Source organism: Heteronotia binoei, chromosome 12, assembly GCF_032191835.1.
Source record: "Heteronotia binoei isolate CCM8104 ecotype False Entrance Well chromosome 12, APGP_CSIRO_Hbin_v1, whole genome shotgun sequence".
Taxonomy (NCBI): Eukaryota; Metazoa; Chordata; class Lepidosauria; order Squamata; family Gekkonidae; genus Heteronotia; species Heteronotia binoei.
Window position 1 is genome coordinate 40,492,508 of NC_083234.1, and position 17,189 is coordinate 40,509,696.

At 41.5% G+C, this 17,189-nt stretch overlaps 1 protein-coding gene across 1 annotated transcript in view; it reads right to left on the reverse strand.

Moving 5' to 3' along the window:
* The window catches only part of LOC132580143 (zinc metalloproteinase-disintegrin-like NaMP), a 74,863-nt gene that overhangs the window by 29,623 nt on the left and 28,051 nt on the right, over nt 1-17,189 (reverse strand). The window contains exons 3-6 of the mRNA XM_060250810.1: nt 15,995-16,071; nt 12,524-12,602; nt 3,033-3,109; nt 808-991 (exon numbers count right to left, since the gene is read on the reverse strand). Of these exons, the coding sequence (XP_060106793.1) occupies nt 808-991; nt 3,033-3,109; nt 12,524-12,602; nt 15,995-16,071 (417 nt within the window). The remainder of the gene's footprint in view (nt 1-807; nt 992-3,032; nt 3,110-12,523; nt 12,603-15,994; nt 16,072-17,189) is intronic.

The window sequence follows — 17,189 nt, forward strand, 5'->3', positions numbered from 1 at the left end:
GCATTTTTAAGGAAATGAAGATGATGATACTGGATTTATATCCCACCCTATACTCTGAATCTTAGAGTCTCAAAGCAGTCACAATCTCCTTTACCTTCCCCCCCTCCCCACAACAAACACCCTGTGAGGTGGGTGGGGTTGAGAGAGCTCTTACAGCAGCTGCCCTTTCAAGGACAACTCCTACAAGAGCTATGGCTGACCCAAGGCCATCCCAGCAGGTGCAAGTGGAGGAGTGGGGAATCAAACCTGGTTCTCCCAGATAAGAGTCCGCACACCTAACCACTACAGCAAACTGAGACACCTGTGTGCACCAGCCCTGTCCATGAGATTAAAGTCATATTGAAGCTCAGAGATTGGGGAGGGCTAGAAAAGGGCACAGGTGGTGTACACAGGCTTTCAGTTTTCTGTAATTCCCATTCTCACACAGCATGGAGGGAGTGAAAATGGGATTATATTATGCTTTATGGGGATACCCCCATATTCATGGGTTATGCCTTCAGGGGATTTGATGAAGCCCATAGTTTTATTTAAATAAAAAAGAAAATAAATGGCAGCTTCAGTATTTTCTTGTGTCTCCTTAGTTTATATTCCCCATTTTAATGGTGTTGTACAAAGGCAAGGCTTTCAAGCTGCTTTAAATTAACACCAAACCAAGACAGGTTTTTTGTTTAAAAAATCACTTAGGGTTTGATCAATCATAATTTCTCCCAATTCCAAAAAATATAATTTGGAAACAATGTCAAGATTACAATGCAGTAATTGCTCTCAAACCGTTTTCCAAGTTTGAAGCTGTGGGGTGAGACTTACCTCCGCACTGGTACTCATCCTGGAGGTCTTTTTGAGGGGGTCTTCTGATTCCCACGTAGTCTTGGTGACCCCACAGATCTTGGGGGTCTCATCATTTTTGAGACTTTCATATTTGTAGACTGCATGTGCTTCACTGTCTAAGGGCTCAATTAGATACCTCTTGCCGCGGCTCTTGAAATATCCTCTGTAAAGCATTTGAACAACATTTCATTATAAGATGATCAGGAAAGATTCCCATTTCTATTTCATTGATCTATCACTCAATTAAACTAATTAAGCATAATTAAATCAATTTAATTGCCCTCTCAATAATACATCATGCAGAAAAAAGGAAAAGAGTTTACAATGTAAAGATTATCTGATTCACGCATTGTAATAAAAAGTCACAATGGTTTTAGCAAAGCACATGTTGTATGTGTAACTTTGTATTTTTACATTCCAGTAGATTAGGCATGTTGCCAGTTTTCTAACAAATGAGTTATCTGTTCTTCTACCTTCTGATTCATATTACAGCTGCTGATCTGACTGTTGACACAACATCCTACACTCCTCATGGACACTGGGAAGGACCCACCAATAGCACATGATACATCAATGTGAAACTGCCTTACATCAAGTTATCCCCTCAGTCCAATTACCTCAGGATTGCATACTCAAAAGTGGCAGCACCTCTGTAGGTTGATAGATAAAGGCTTCTACTTTCCTAGTGCCTGCTACCTGAGATACTTTTAAACTGGAGTTAAACTGGAAACCAAAGAAGTTCTGCATGCAATGCTTATGTGTATCACCAAGCCATGGTCCCAGGTCTATGACAGGCCATGTAATTCCTGGTTTCTTGCATGCAGGAGGTTCCCGCATGCAGGAGGTTCCCATTCAATATTTAGAACCTCCAGGTTAAAGTATCTACAGCAGCAGGGAAAGGTCATCTGCTAGTCAAAGACATCAGTCTTTGGCTGCATCGACCAATGGTCTGGCTCACCCTAAAGCACCTTCATGTTCCCTTACTGATTTTTAGTCATCAAGCCATTTTTTTCTTCTCTTCTAAATCACTTTTATCCTCTACCTCTTTTGACCTTCAAAACCATTTGGCCTTCTCCATGACTTTTTTCACTTGTTCCACATCCTTGAAGATATACGTTATTAAGTCATTACAGCAGCAGAAGTATATGATTTTTCAGATTCTCAGGAGTGTGCCTTGCTCTGTTTGTTTTCTAGAATCTAAATGTCACGCATTCCTATGTCTCACTTAGCTTAAAGCAAGTTCCTAGAAATCACAGGTCTGAAGATAAACCTGAAAACTTATAGGCAATTTCTGCAATTTATTTTATTTATTTATTTTTCTGCATAAGGCTTCAGTGGCCAGGGATAGAATGAGCATCTCCCTTGTATTAATGCATGTGCTTTCCTCCTGCCTTCTAGTCATGTTCCTTATTTGTAAGCTCCCACCTTCTTACGTACAAAGTGTATGCCAATTCTACTGCTTTTTTGTCACCCCAGTCCACAGAACATATAATGTGCAGTTGGCAAACCTCATTTCAAAACCCAGAAATAAAATCACAACCAGGTCTGAAGCAATCAAATTTACAGATTACATCTTTCCCAACTCCTAAAGCAAGAGTAATATCAAATGCTGTAACTTCTTCAGGTTGGCCTTTCTGGGGAACTTTTAAGGTGTTAATTGAAAACTTTGTTGTTTAGGTTCTGTTTTGTTTTGTAACGGCCAATGGCTATACACAATTAATTTTTGACTGACTGACTGAACTCCTAAATTGGCCCTGTGGTTTAGCACTATCAAAGCTGGGTTTTAGGAGCCCAGTTATGCTTCAGACCCGGAGGTCACATTCTCCAACCCTGCAGGCTAAGGGGTCTGCTCAACAGTCAGAGAACAGCAGAAAGCCCAGGCACGTTTGAAGACTCATTCTCCTTGTGGATCATAGGAGTTCAACATCTTCCAATGTCTGGATCTGGGAACTATAGTCTACCATTCATTGGCATAGATCCTTGGCCTCATATAATAAGGTTAATGATTGAAGACCTGGATCTTTGGCAATATAGAGGCAGCAAAGCTGGGAGATACTCTCAAAATCATCTAAAATTGCTCTCCTGGAGTTGCTGCTGTGTATGGACTGTTTTAAATTTATATCCCAATAAATCTGGTTCTTTTGCGCTAACAACCCATACAAAACAATGAAAATATTTTCCAGAAGTCCTTTGACGCATCTTACCTTAAGCCATGGCACAAGCTGATGCTCACAGTTGAGCCACTATCATTTGGGATGTGACCTTCATAATAGCAGTGATCCTATATGATGACAGAGATGCACAATGTTAGACTGGAATTGATTGCTATTGAGGGAGCATCAGTGCAGTTCCATTCTACTATGTAATACTATTGGCTGATACTTTTTCAGATTCATCCCTAGTCTTTCTCTACCATTGGTCTAGCCATCTCTCTTTTATATGCCATTTTCACACTATTTTATGCCATTTATGTAAATAGACATCACTTTAATACTGAATCACAGAATGTGGGTTGGGAAAACAATCTCAATTTCATCATACTAAAGTCCACCACTCTGAACACAGGTCTCAACATCCTTGTCTACCCTCTACCCTCTCACATACACACACACACTTTTAAATCAGAACTTACTGTAACTAAAACACATGCTAGATTTCTACCTTTGACTCATGTGCTTAAGCACCATTCTCCCCTTGTACACACTAACAATGCAATCCTAGGAAGAGTTACAATCTTCTAAATGGGCTTAGAATGGTGCATTTCAGAATTCACATTAAATACTGGCTTCTCAGATACCCTTGCCTGAAAATATGGGAGCATTCATTCAGTTGAAGTAGGGTCCAGCACAGCAGACTCATTTCACTTTCCATATTTGGGGAACCAGCTTTAATTCCTCCCCCACCCCTAAGTTCAGATGCACAGAGACAAAAAAAAAAAAAGCTAAAGAGAGAAATATTCCCATCTCTTCTACCTTCTCTCTCTCTAAAGCTGCAAGTTCTGGCATACCAAAACCACCTTAACTTTCAACATTGGAGCCAGAGAACTAGAGTTGCCAGGTCTGTGTTAGAAAATACCTGCAGACTTTAGGAGTAGATCTGAGAGTGGGTGGGGTTTGGGGAGGGGAGGGGCCTCAGCATGGTACATTGCCTTTGGTGCAAAGTTTGTAAAGGCAAGAAGGCTAACTAACCTGATCTCAAGGACATTGTAAGCAACACAAAGCCACATAGAAACTGGCAAATCCAGATGGTACAGGTCTCTCTCCACATATCTGGACCTTTGTGTTTGCCCATTAAACCTTGGCTGCAATAAAAATTTCCACTCTTTTCATAACAAGCTATACCTAAAGAAGGCTGTTTCTGCTCAAAATGTTAAATCTCTGATTGTTTCCACTGACTTTTCACTATGCAAAACCAAACAATGGTGAGTAAAAAACAAAAAAAGAATAAGAAAGTAATTAAATGTTCCACTATCCATGTGAAAGCCACAAATTTGTGGAAAAGTATCCCAGAGAGGCAGCAGACTTGAAGAATGGCATCTCCAGAACCACACAACTGCCTCAAGCAACGTCTGGGTGCCCAATAAAACCAGCATAGTATGATGGCTAAAAGACTGAGCTGCAAAATAGAAAGTCTCAGGTTCAAATTTTGCATTAACTCATTGTGCCTCAGGTTAGGTCAGAGGTGAGTGAGGGGTCTCAGGCAATAGGTCTTCCAGAGGTGAATCTCCCTCCTTCCCTGGACGCACAGACCCCTCCTGGAGTCCTGACATTTTATTTATTAGATTTTTTTAGATGCTACTCACTCAAAGAGCTTTGCAGCAACTTACAGTATTAAAACCAATATGGTAAAAACAACAACAAAATAACAAATATAAAATATTAACATTAACTTGACTTGAACCACATCCTGGCACTGGGATAGTGCTGAAAGTACTGCTGTCAGCTGCTTATCCAGCAGGAGGAAGAGCTAAGTGTCATCAGCTTATTGATGGCACTCAGCTTCAAAACTCCTGACAATCTCAGCAAGAGGGTGCACAGATATGTTAATTGGAGAGTGGATCAAACCCTGTAGGACCATGCAATTCAGGTCTCATCAGGAAGACCTTCCTGATAGCAACCCTCGGAAAGCATCCCAGGAGAGGCAGGGTGGTTGATTAGAACCAAATGGTCAGCTGTATTGAAGGCTGCTGATAGATCCAGAAGGATCAACATCATTGGCATGCCTTTATCCAGATGTAAATGGAGATGATCAACAAAAGCAAGCAGTGGTATCCCAGACCCCTATTAAAAAGGGTCCAGGGCAGATGTCTCATCCAGGAAAACCTGCTCAACCACTGATCACTCAATTACTTTCCTTAGGAAAAAATGGATTAGACACTGGCAATAATTGGTCAGCTCCTTTTTATCTAAGGAGGGTCCCAATTTTGCCATGGCCACCATGAAGCCTGAGGCTGCACCAAGTAAATAAGTCTCTGCATGGATGTTAAAGTCTTTCAAGCTTAGCAGAACACAGTGTCCACTCAGGCACTGCTTCTGAAAGGACTCCCACCCTTTCCCCGACACCCCAAGACAGGCCAACACATTCAAGGTCAGCAATGTTTATTTATTTTATTATTTATTTGATTTGATTTATATCCCGCCCTCCCCACCGAAGCAGGCTCAGGGCTGCTCATAACATAAAACTCCACAGTAGTAGAACAATACATCCTATAAAATAGTACATTCAATAAAATTATACATTCAGTAATTAAAATAAGCATTTCATTTCATTTGATGCTAAGATCTAAGTATTGCATCATTCCATTTTCAGTGCGACGGCATTCCATCTACGATGTAGGCTCCATGTTAATTAAAGGGCAGCTGGAAGAGGATGGTTTTGCAGGCTCTGCAGAACTGGCCAAGATTCCACAAGGTCTGCACTTCCTCTGGCAGTTGGTTCCACCAGTGGGGGGCAGCAATCGAAAAGGCCCTTTCCCTGGTGACTTTCAGTTTGACCTCCTTTGGCCCGGGGATTACCAACAGGTTTTGAGAACTAGATCGGAGTACCCTCTGGGTAATATATGGGGAGGGACGGTGGCTCAGTGGTAGAGCATCTGCTTGGTAAGCAGAAGGTCCCAGGTTCAATCCAGGCAAAAAGGGTCCAGGCAAAAAGGTGTGAAAAACCTCAGCTTGAGTCCCTGGAGAGCCGCTGCCAGTCTGAGTAGACAATACTGACTTTGATGGACCAAGGATCTGATTCAGTATAAGGCAGCTTCATATGTCCCTAAGGTAGACAGGTCCTCGACCATATAGGGCTTTAAAGGTAATAACCAGCACCTTGTAATGAATCCGGTACACTATTGGCAGCCAGTGCAGTTCCCACAGCCCTGGCTATATGTGCTCCCACTTAGGGAGCCCCGATAACAGCCTGGCCGCCATGTTCTGCACTAGCCGTAGTTGGTACAAGGATCCTCTGGAAGGGAATACAGTCTCAGATGAGGATTGCCTCTGCAAACCACCCACTTTATCCACCTTATTTGATGTTGTTGAAGGATCAAGTATCCTGGGGGAGTAAGCTGGGCACCTCATCCTCACCCACCCAGGTCTCAGTTAAAGTTTGCCAGGTCAACATATCCCTTCAGGATAGTCTTACTAACTTGGCATCAAGGCTAAAGAAAAGAGAATTAACTGGGCCTGCACACCATCATTCCTTGGGACAGAGATTGGAAGAGGGTCCTAGCATTTCCATATCTCGCCACCCTTCATGAAACAAATCTTCTCGCACCACCATCTTAAAAGAATAGCCTAGCCAGCAGGACGCATCATGGGCAGCTAGGAAGCCCTGGACACCCATTTGTCTTTTTTCTAATTCAAATACATGCTGGCAGCAGTCTTTTTGCTAACTAAAGGATATTTAGTTTAACATGACTGTTTGGTTTTTGATCATGTGGAAATGTCCAAGCAGGAACTGCTGACCCCAATTAAGACAGTGGTAAAACAGTGTGGTAAGAAATAGGGAAAAGACACAGTGCAATTCTTGCTTAATTAGTGGCAGGTTAAAAAACATGGGAATTTCCCAAAGAGTTATAAAACCTAATTCATAGACTGCATGAGTTGGAACTGTTCATTTCCCATGTTTCATGTGGCCAGATTTTTTTTTAGCATGGAATTTGTTAATGCTAATCAAAATGTATATATGTATGTATGTATTTGTTCATTCATTCATTCAAGGGAAATGCTGCCTCTTCAGAGACCTTCTTCAATTTAAAAGCTGGGCTTTCTTTTATGGTTCATAAGCATTCCAGTCAAAATTGCAGTGATCTTTTTCCCAACTAAAATAATGAACTCTGATGGTAATGCATGCTCAGGGAGCATAAGAGAGAAAGCAAGAGGCACAAAGCGGGAAAATAAACCATCACAGGAGCACTTATACTGTCATTATAGAAATTTTAAAATAAAATAATGGTGCAATCTAGTCAAAATTAAGCATTTGACCAAGTTCTACTGATTTTAATGATAAACCAGGAAACAAATCTAAGACCAGAATGCAGCATCAACCTTAACCACGAAGTTCCTCTTAAACAGGACCATATTCAGCTTGTAGTGGAACACTGGAAAGGAAGGGTCCACACAGACCTCTGCTGAAGAAGCATTCCTCAGATGGGGCTCAGCTATTGAAAACGCCCTCATGGTTGCCTAACTGTATCTCTAATCATGGGGGCTCACAGATTAAAGGACCACTAGTGATGACCCGGGTTTTGGGAAGCTCTATATGGGTGAAGGTGATCCTTGAGATGTTGTAATCCGATGTGGTTCTAAAGGTAAAAAACAACAGCACTTTGAATAAACTAACAGGCAACCACTCCAGTTGAAATAAAACAGGAGTAACAAACTCCTGTCCTGATCTCGTCAGATCTCCAACGCTAAACAGATCTTGGTCCTTGTCAATATTTGGAAGGGAGACAATCAAGGAATACCAGGATTGTTATGCAGAACATCTCTTCCCTTGAAAACCCCATGGGATTGCCATAACTCAGCTATATCTTGACAGAGAAAGAAAGAAAGAAAGAAGAAAGAAAGAAAGAAAGAAAGAAAGAAAGAAAGAAAGAAAGAAAGAAAGAAAGAAAGAAAGAAAGAAAGAAAGAAAGAAAGAAAGAAAGAAAGAAAGAAAGAAAGAGGGAGGGAGGGAGGGAGGAAGGGAGGAAGGGAGGAAGGGAGGAAGGAAGGAAGGAAGGAAGGAAGGAAGGAAGGAAGGAAGGAAGGAAGGAAGGAAGGAAGGAAGGAAGGAAGGAAGGAAGGAAGGAAGGAAGGAAGGAAGGAAGGAAGGAAGGAAGGAACCTACCTCCTGGTAACTTCTACTTGAAACCTTGCATCTGTATTATGAGCCAATTGCAGGTTTCCAAACTCTTCAAATTCAGCCTCCTGTAGCATAGGTTGTAATAGTCTGATCTGAATGTAGTTAATTTGACTTGATAATGTTCTTATACATTTTAAAGGGGCTTGTGTATTACTTTAGGGAAGATAATGGCTGAAACACCACACTATGACTATAGACACAGGCTGAAAACAGAATCTGTTTGTCAGCATGCTAGAAAAAGAAGAATCAGTGGAGATCTGCAGCTAATTTAAAAAAGGAACTTGACACAGTGGCTGCCTTTGTATTATAACTGCGTAACTGATTTTTATGGGTAAAGGAAACCATCTGGAATAACCCGCAAAGCATCTGCTGTGGGGGATGCCCACAGGGGCTGAATATCTAATTTTAGAATGTCACAATGGTTTCAGCAGCAATATCTAGGCATAATCGGTTCCCTGGTCTTTCTTATAGGAATTTTAACTGCAAGTAGACATGGTAAATGGCAGCCTCTGAACAGCTAATGTTTCTTTTGACAAAGGAAGATTTCTTTTAGCTAGCCAGTTTATGTCAATTACTGAGCCTGCAGCTTGAGAAAGGATTATGAAATAATGCAGAAGTTACACACCATGGCCCTGATTCAGTATCCAGTAGTTGCACTTACGTCTCTTTGAAATCAATAGTACTAAGTGTATCTTAAGCCATTTGTCCCATTAACTTCAGTGGGGCATAGCTTCTCTGGACTGGGACCAAGGAGACTGATATGCAATTAATCATCCCATCTCAAATTTGACACAGGGCAATAGCTTTCAGGGTGCCCTGTCTATTGAGTCATGAACCCCTACAGAGCTGCCATTCTTTTTTGTTGCTATTCTGGAAAGGCCTGCTTTGTAAAGAGCAAGTGTTCCCTGCGTCCTCCTTGTCCTTGCAAATGGCAAAGCAAGGTCACTCAGAGGTAGGCTTGCCAATCCCCAGGTCCCAGCCAGCTGGGGGAAGCCCCCCCCCCCCCAGCTGCCATGTGCTTTTCCACCTTGGAAGACTTAGAAGACTTGGGAAGGGCTTGCTTCTTGAAAGATGTGCATACCTTTAAAACTCTGGAACTAGGCTGAATGGGGGCAGGGCAAGCCTGGGGGCAGGGCAAGCCTGCAGAACAGCATAATTGTTGGGAGAAAGGGAAGGAATTAGGCAAGCAACCAGCTCCCTCTATTTATTTTGCAGCCATTTCAGAAGTCTTTGCATAGTAAAACAGAGAGAACGTCTGTTTTTCCTGTGTTAGTCTGAAGAACTTGGTTGAGTGTACAGCATTCAACAACTCCCATGGTGAGTAAATTGCCCCAGTGAGACAATAAACTGTGTGTTTCCAAACTGTGTTTATTTTGGCTGCTGTGGGGGGGGGAGGGAGGAAGTGGAAGTGCAGCCAACTGATTGGAAAACAAGGAAATGAAGACTGAATTCAAGGGAACTGCACTGCTGTATTTTTTTTTTTGTTTCTTTATCTTAGGGAATGAGAAAGTATCCCAGCCCCACCCCCTAAGTCCCCAGGTATTTTCTGAGTTAGACTTGGCAACCCTATTCAGAGATAACCTTTAGCACAGGCAGAGTCATAAAGCCTCTTGCCTTCTCACTATCACCCCCACCCACACACACACACACACACCTGACCATCTACCTCACTCCTGCCAATCAGGCCTTCAATATCCCATCTCTCTTCTTTCCCCTCACACACACATACACTCCCTGTCTAACTGATTACTCTGCTAGTAGTGAAGCAGGACTCATTCTAGCATCTCTCCAACCAAAAAACAGGAGCTTGCCCCAGAGGGCTTTATGATGCTGTAGGTATCTCTGAGACAATCTTCCATTTGTTGGTAGGGGAGACAACTGGGGAAAAGCAAAAGATCCTGTAAACGTGGCTCTCCTCCAAGTACCCATCAGGAAATGGGAGATTGTCACAGGTGTTTATGTAATGTTGCAAAGACTGTGACAGGAGAACTCCCATTTTCTGGTGAGGGTGGATGAGCCAAACTTCTCTTATTGGCTATGTGAACATTGATGAGCAGGGCTTTTTTGTAGAAAAAGCCCAGCAGGAGCTCCCCTGTGCATTCCCCAGTGTGCCCGCTGCAGTGGGCACGTTGGAGAAGGCTGAAGCCATTGGGGTGTGTTTAAAGAGGCCTCCCTGCTCATCTTTAAAGATGCCCCCAACAAAGCCCTGCTGAAGAGTCATGTGGGCTTTGGTAAGTGTCCTACCCTGCTGATTCCAGTACTGATAACAACAAGTAAGTGTCTGCCCCAGAGACCTTAGATCCTATATGTAATTTGACAGTAAGGTGAGGACAAGGGTTTATAATGACAAAGCTAAAGCAAGAATGGGCGCAAGAACAAAAGACAACTGAGTTTGGATCAAGATGCCCTTTCATGTTGTAAGCTGATTAACTGCCTTCCACATCTTCCTGGAGTTGCAGTCACATGCAGGTGCACATATGCACACTTGCAGTACATCAATCTATGTCAATAATGTCTCTGCAATGCAGAATTCAAAAGCTGACACTGCTGCTGAGCAAACACAGGGTGCTAACAAAGGTTAAAGTGTCCTCCCCCCCCATCAAATCCATTTGCAGTGAATTCATACAGAATACAGTGCAGCTAATCACACCACAGTTGTGGCATGCAAAGACTTGCCCTCAAATAAAGCTGAATCAGAGTTGCTCTAAGCCAGCGTGGGACTGAATGTATGCTAGAACGAAACACCACCTGCAGTACTTTGAGGCCAAGGGACATTATTTACATTCAGTTTCAATTTGTTGTTACACCTCATAACCCGTTGTTATGTAGAAGAACAGATTATCAATGAGGAGGGAATGTGGCTGACAGAGAGCCATCTGAGGGAAACTGTCCAGTTATTAGGGAAGGGCAGGAGATCAAAGGGGAGGGAGTGTACAACGTTCCCTTCAACTAAAACAAGCAGTTCTTCTCATCAGACTAGTCTCCCTGGAGGTCAGCAATATCTCTGTAGCTCACGACCCAGGGAAGAAATTTTCAGATGCGATTCATCCACACAATGATACCCTGATTAGCAAGGCATGAAACAGAGACTCCATATTCATCCACAGTTTCCACTTCACGATTCTTTTAAAGCCCCTCAGAAGGCCTTACGCACACATACACAATACACCCAAAGCTATAATTAAGGCAGTAACCATAGAACAAAAGTAATATCAAAGGCACAACTATACCACTCTATCAATCAGAGTGGAGAATTTCACATTTCAGGAACAATTTTAGGGTTGCCAAGTTTAACTTGGCTCTGAGCGAGGTGTTGTTCTGCACACACAAAGTGCATGCAGCATGATGACATCACCCAGAAGTGACGTTATTGTGCCAGGCACATCATGCACATGATACTCTAGCAATCTGGCAAAACAAATCTCTATGGTACCACAGAGTTTTTACCTGATTGCTAGAGTGTTACACACGTGATGTGCCCGGCCCGATAATGTCAATTCTGGGTGATGCCATTACACCAGGCATGTCACGGCACACTGGAGCTCTTCAGAGGCGGGGATTCCCCACCGGCCTGTTAAGGGGGGGAGGGGTTGGAGACCCTGAAATCAGGGAAACCCTGCCCCTTGCAGAAACTTGAAAAGCCTAAACAATTTGGAGGTAAAATGTGCACGAGGATGTGTGGTAAAATATTTGGCCTTTCTGTAGGAATGTATTTGAATTTCTGAGCCCTCTAATTTCAGCCCTCAACCCCCCCACTTTCATTTTGCTTTCTCACTTGTGTGAATCAAGTCAGTAATTATTTTCCACTTATTTTCAGTTCTTTCCACCCAAACTGATCCCACGTAAATTGTGTTCCAAAACCCCAAAATTATTCTTATATGTATGAGACAAAAAGTGTGTGTTAAAAAGATGCAACATGCAAACATAACACAAAGAAACCTACACATTGAAGCAAAACAGAAAACAATCACTCATACCTACATATCAGCTGCAAATGTGCAACAAAGTGTGCGCTAAAAGAACAATTTGGATCCAGGCAGGGGTTTTTTTCTGGAAAAAGAGGTGCCAGAACACTCTAGAGGGAAATGAAGGAGTAACACATGTGTCCCCCGCATTAACTTTTAAACGTTTTTTGAGAATCTTGTTTCCACAAAGAGGTTTCAGAACTCTGTTCCACTACGTTCCCCCAGAAAAAAAGTCCCTGATCCAGGAAATGATCCAGGGTATGGAACATATGATACAAAGAAGAAATTGGAATGAGTGTTTTGATATTGAAACTTCAAGGACAAGAAATGCAGACACCATTTTTAATACACACACATATGACTTCCTTTAGGATAGAAAATTTTCTGAACTTTACCTCAGTTTGAGGGCTGGTTGTGATTTCTGTGCCGTTGTGGGAGTAATGAGTCTCAGTGTAGTCTTTGGAAAAAAGATCCCTGGAAAGAATACAATGGTTTTGTTATTCAAGGCAAAATTAATCTGAACCAAAGATAATTACACGCTATGCCTGCAGTCATCCTTTGCCAATGATACTGTACCTCTGTTTTTAGAATCAGAAAAATAAAGGAAAGGGGTATGAATATAAGTTTCTGCATGATATACAATGAAGCAAAAAGAGAAGCAAGTAACAAATTTTTAAAAACACTCTGATACCTCGTGGGCTTGTTACTTAGTGGTTTATCACTAGAAATAATTGTAGTATTTTAAGGTCAACATGTATGATATAACGTTTATATGAGCAGTGAGGTCATTCTGAAATTGCTCTCATCACATTCAGACTGAACACACCTGATCTTCTTCATGGCTCAGCTCAAGGTGAGGGGTGTCTTCTGCAAACTTCAAGAAGAACCACTGGTTGCCTAACTCTCATAACATCATTAAGAAACCTACTTCTCACAATCCCCAGAACAGTTTGTTTTGCTTTTTACCAAATCCTCTTCTTAAAAAGCTTGATAGTGACAAATGTAGAGATAAATATAGGAATGTTCGGGTGATTCTTTTCAATAAAAATGAAAAGCTGCAAAAGCCAACCTGACTAAAACACTGCGGGTCTGAACCAACTACTTCCTGATTCCTAACCCCTGTATTAACCAAACTTCACTCGGCCAGGCTGTTAATCTTGCAGCTGACTCCCTTTTGACTACAACAGCGCAAGCTGGCCAGACAAGGCAAGCTTGTTTGTATCCAAGACATCATTTCAAGGCAGGCCCGTTCTTTGAATCTGAATTACTTAATAAATTACTTAATAAAACGTGATGCCCTGGCCAATCCAAGGGACCAAGAAAGCCTGTTGAGCTGGTTAGTTATTATATGGATACTGGCCAAGCAGCAATTGTACTTCTCATTATCTTATTTATATCTTAGTTTACAGTTCATGTTAGCAGATTATAAATGCTCCGCTGTGAGGGACTATCTAGGCAACTGGTAATGCTGCTTTTTTGCAAGGCCCTGAATAAGGAGATAGAGTTAATGTGGATACATTTTGTACAACTTTCCAATCACCACATTTTTATATTGGCCCTTTCAACAAAGACGGCATATATTATTTCCCCTCTTTCCATTTTATCATCAAAACAACCCAATGAGGTAAGTTAGGTGAGAAGACTTGTAAAAAGGTCTTGAGATAATTTTTGAAGTATTTTCCTGTCATGGTTTTCCAAAATAATGTGGGAACTCTTAGAACAGCAAATGCAATATCATGTTTAAGTAGGGTTGCCAGCTCTGGGTTGGAAAATACCTGGAGATTTGGGGGAGTGGAGCATGGGGAAAAGAACTGAAGAAAGGGTTTGGAGGGAGAGGAACTTTGGGAGGTTATAATGTGAACTGGCAGAGACTGAACAAGAGAGAGATCTTGGAGTCGTGGTAGATAACTCACTGAAAATGTCAAGACAGAGTGCGATTGCAATAAAAAAGACCAACACCATGCTGGGAATTATTAGGAAGGGAATTGAAAACAAATCAGCCAGTATCATAATGCCCCTGTATAAATCGATGGTGTGGTCTCATTTGCAATACTGTGTACAATTCTGGTCACCACACCTCAAAAAGGATATTACAGCATTGGAAAAAGTGCAGAAAAGGGCAACTAGAATGATTAAAGGTTTGGAACACTTTCCCTATGAAGAAAGGTTAAAATGCTTGGGGCTCTTTAGCTTGGAGAAACGTTGACTGCGGGGTGACATGATAGAGGTTTACAAGATTATACTTTTCTCCCTTTCTCACAATACAAGAACTCGTAGGCACTCAGTGAAATTGCTGAGCAGTCAGGTTAAAATGGATAGAAGGAAGTACTTCTTCACCCAAAGGGTGATTAACATGTGGAATTCACTGCCACAGGAGGTGGTGGTGGCTACAAGCATAGACAGCTTCAAGAGGGGGTTAGATAAAAATATGGAGCAGAGGTCCATCAGTGGCTATTAGCCACAGTGTGTGTGTGTGCGTGTGTGTGTATTTATTTATTTATTTGGCCACTGTGTGACAGAGTGTTGGACTGGATGGGCCATTGGCCTGATCCAACATGGCTTCTCTTATGTTCTTATGTTATACGAGCCATCCTTCAGAGGAGTAATTTTCTCCATGGGAAGTGATCTCTGTAGTCCGGTGACCAACCAGAATTCTGAGAAATCTCCAGCCACCACGGGGAGGGAATGCAATAAGAGATAGAATGTGAGGGGAAAGCCACTGGCTGCTACAAACACCAATTACTAAGAAATTACAACATTCATAAATGATTTTGTAATCTAATTTGTATTGCAAAAATTTAATCTATCATCATACTGCTATCAAAATATAGCAAATCTAATATAAATAAGTAGGCTACTAATCACCTATAAAGTTTACAGAAAGCATTTACAGGAAGAAAATATGTCCTTATATGAAATAATCTTCAGCCATCTTCAAAGGCCATTCGTTGTTTGCAAGCCAATGTGTGAACTTATGAGTAAATGTCACCTTCAAAGAAGGAATAAATCAGACTCAATAGCCTTCCAGAAAAATTTCCACAGTCTTTCCAAATGAGATAATTACATTCCACTTATATGTAACAAGTAAGTAGTAAGTAAGTAAAAAAATTTATTTGTATCCCGCCCTCCCCGCCTAGGCAGGCTCAAGAAAAGGGAGGCAACAGAAATCTCCATAGTTCTGGCCAACAAACCCATCAACCTGATCATTTGTTTCCCCAGGATGGGATCTTGATATACTGAAGCCATCAATTCACAAAAAGCATCAGCTACCCACACACTCAAACTGGTAACAAAACTTAAATGTCACCATCTATTAAAAAAAAATACAATCAATCATGCATTTGGAGATTTCTATTGTCCCCTATTTGGCGAATACATCATTAAAATATTCTGTCAGTTGTTAATACTGCCAATCTTCAGTTCTTTTCTTAGGAAGTGTCCAGAAATTAAATTTCAGAGCAGGTAGCAAATGTTCCTTATCTCTGTATCAGATACATGTAAGTGAAAGGATGCACATGAATAGGAAAAGTGTCATATAATGGGAGCCCTAAAACATCATGTGGTGCATAGGTGTCATTTTATACACTGAAGCTGCTGAGGTATGTTTTCATTCATTAGTAACGTATCATAGGACAGTTACATTTCTCTTAAATATGTTTACCACATTTGCTTTTTTGGATTATGATTCAGTCATGGGCAGGCTGGTGCAGAGTTAATAAAAAGAATTATTCTATTAAAATGAAATGCTATTAAAATGAAAGCCTATTTACAGTAACATTACCAGTAGAAAAGAGATATTAGCATAGGAATGAGCTTAACAAGCATAATTTCTGCCAGTAAAAATTTGGGATGCTCTTGGAACTTACTTATTTTTTTCTAGGTGAAGGACCACTTTTGTTCCGTTCACTTTAATCTCATACTGTACAGCATCTTCATACTTGACCTATATTTAAGAGTATTAATGTCAATGAGTAATGGTTGCTTACATGTGTAAAAAAAAAAGTAAATCAAAATAATTACTACATATTTTGAACAAGTTAACTCCTGTGCAGATGTCACAATTGAACAGACTGAAAGAATGCACTTGGAAAAGGGAAGAGGATTGGACCTGTTGTCTCCCATCTGCATCCAGCATAATTTCTGATCTCTGGTGTAACATTTAGGGTGCTGGACTGGGTCTGGGTCTAACCAGGGTTTACATTTCCACTTTAGCCATCAAGCTCACTGGACAGCCCTGGACTAGACACTGTGTTTCACCCACCATACCTCACAGGGTTCTTATCGGGATCAAATGGAGAGCCAGTCATGTACAGTGTTGTGAGATCCTTGGAGGAAGGATGGTATAAAATATGGTAGTTAGAATGTAAATATATACGCTCATGGACTCTGCCACTTCATCAGGCTCCTACAAAAAGAAGCATCCCCAATTCCATGGGCAGTCTACAAGTGCCAAGCCAGCAGGAATACTTCTCTAACTCCTCCTTCAAACACATTCAATAAATCTGATTATAAAGTAGAGTTGCCAGGCCTCCCCTGCCTGCCAGTGGGGGGGGTGGGGGGGTAGGGCTGCCAGATCCAGGTTGGGAAACTCCTGGAGATATGGGGATGGAGCCTGGGGAGGACACAGACATCAGTGGGGTATAATGCCATAGAGTCCACCCTTCAAACCATCCATTTTCTCCAGGGAAACTGATCTCTGTATTCTGCACATGAGCTATAATTCTGGGGGATCCCAAGGTCCCAGGCTGGCATCCCTAGCATTATGCCTTGCTGAGTCACTTACCTCCCAAAACCCTGCTTTCTCTGGCTCCACCCCCAAGTCTTTAGGAATTTCCCAACCCAGAGATGGCAATGCTAAATAACAGCACAAATGGTAATACTTCCAAACACCACCAGGAATTGTACTACATGGCATCTATGATGTAGTGTGTGTGTGTGTAGTCACAACGGTGTGGTTTTTATATATATCATGTATCTAAGATATTTATATGTCTGCCATTCTTCTGACAAATTCAGAAGCCAAGAAAGGAAATAATAATAAAAATGCTATTAAAACTGTAT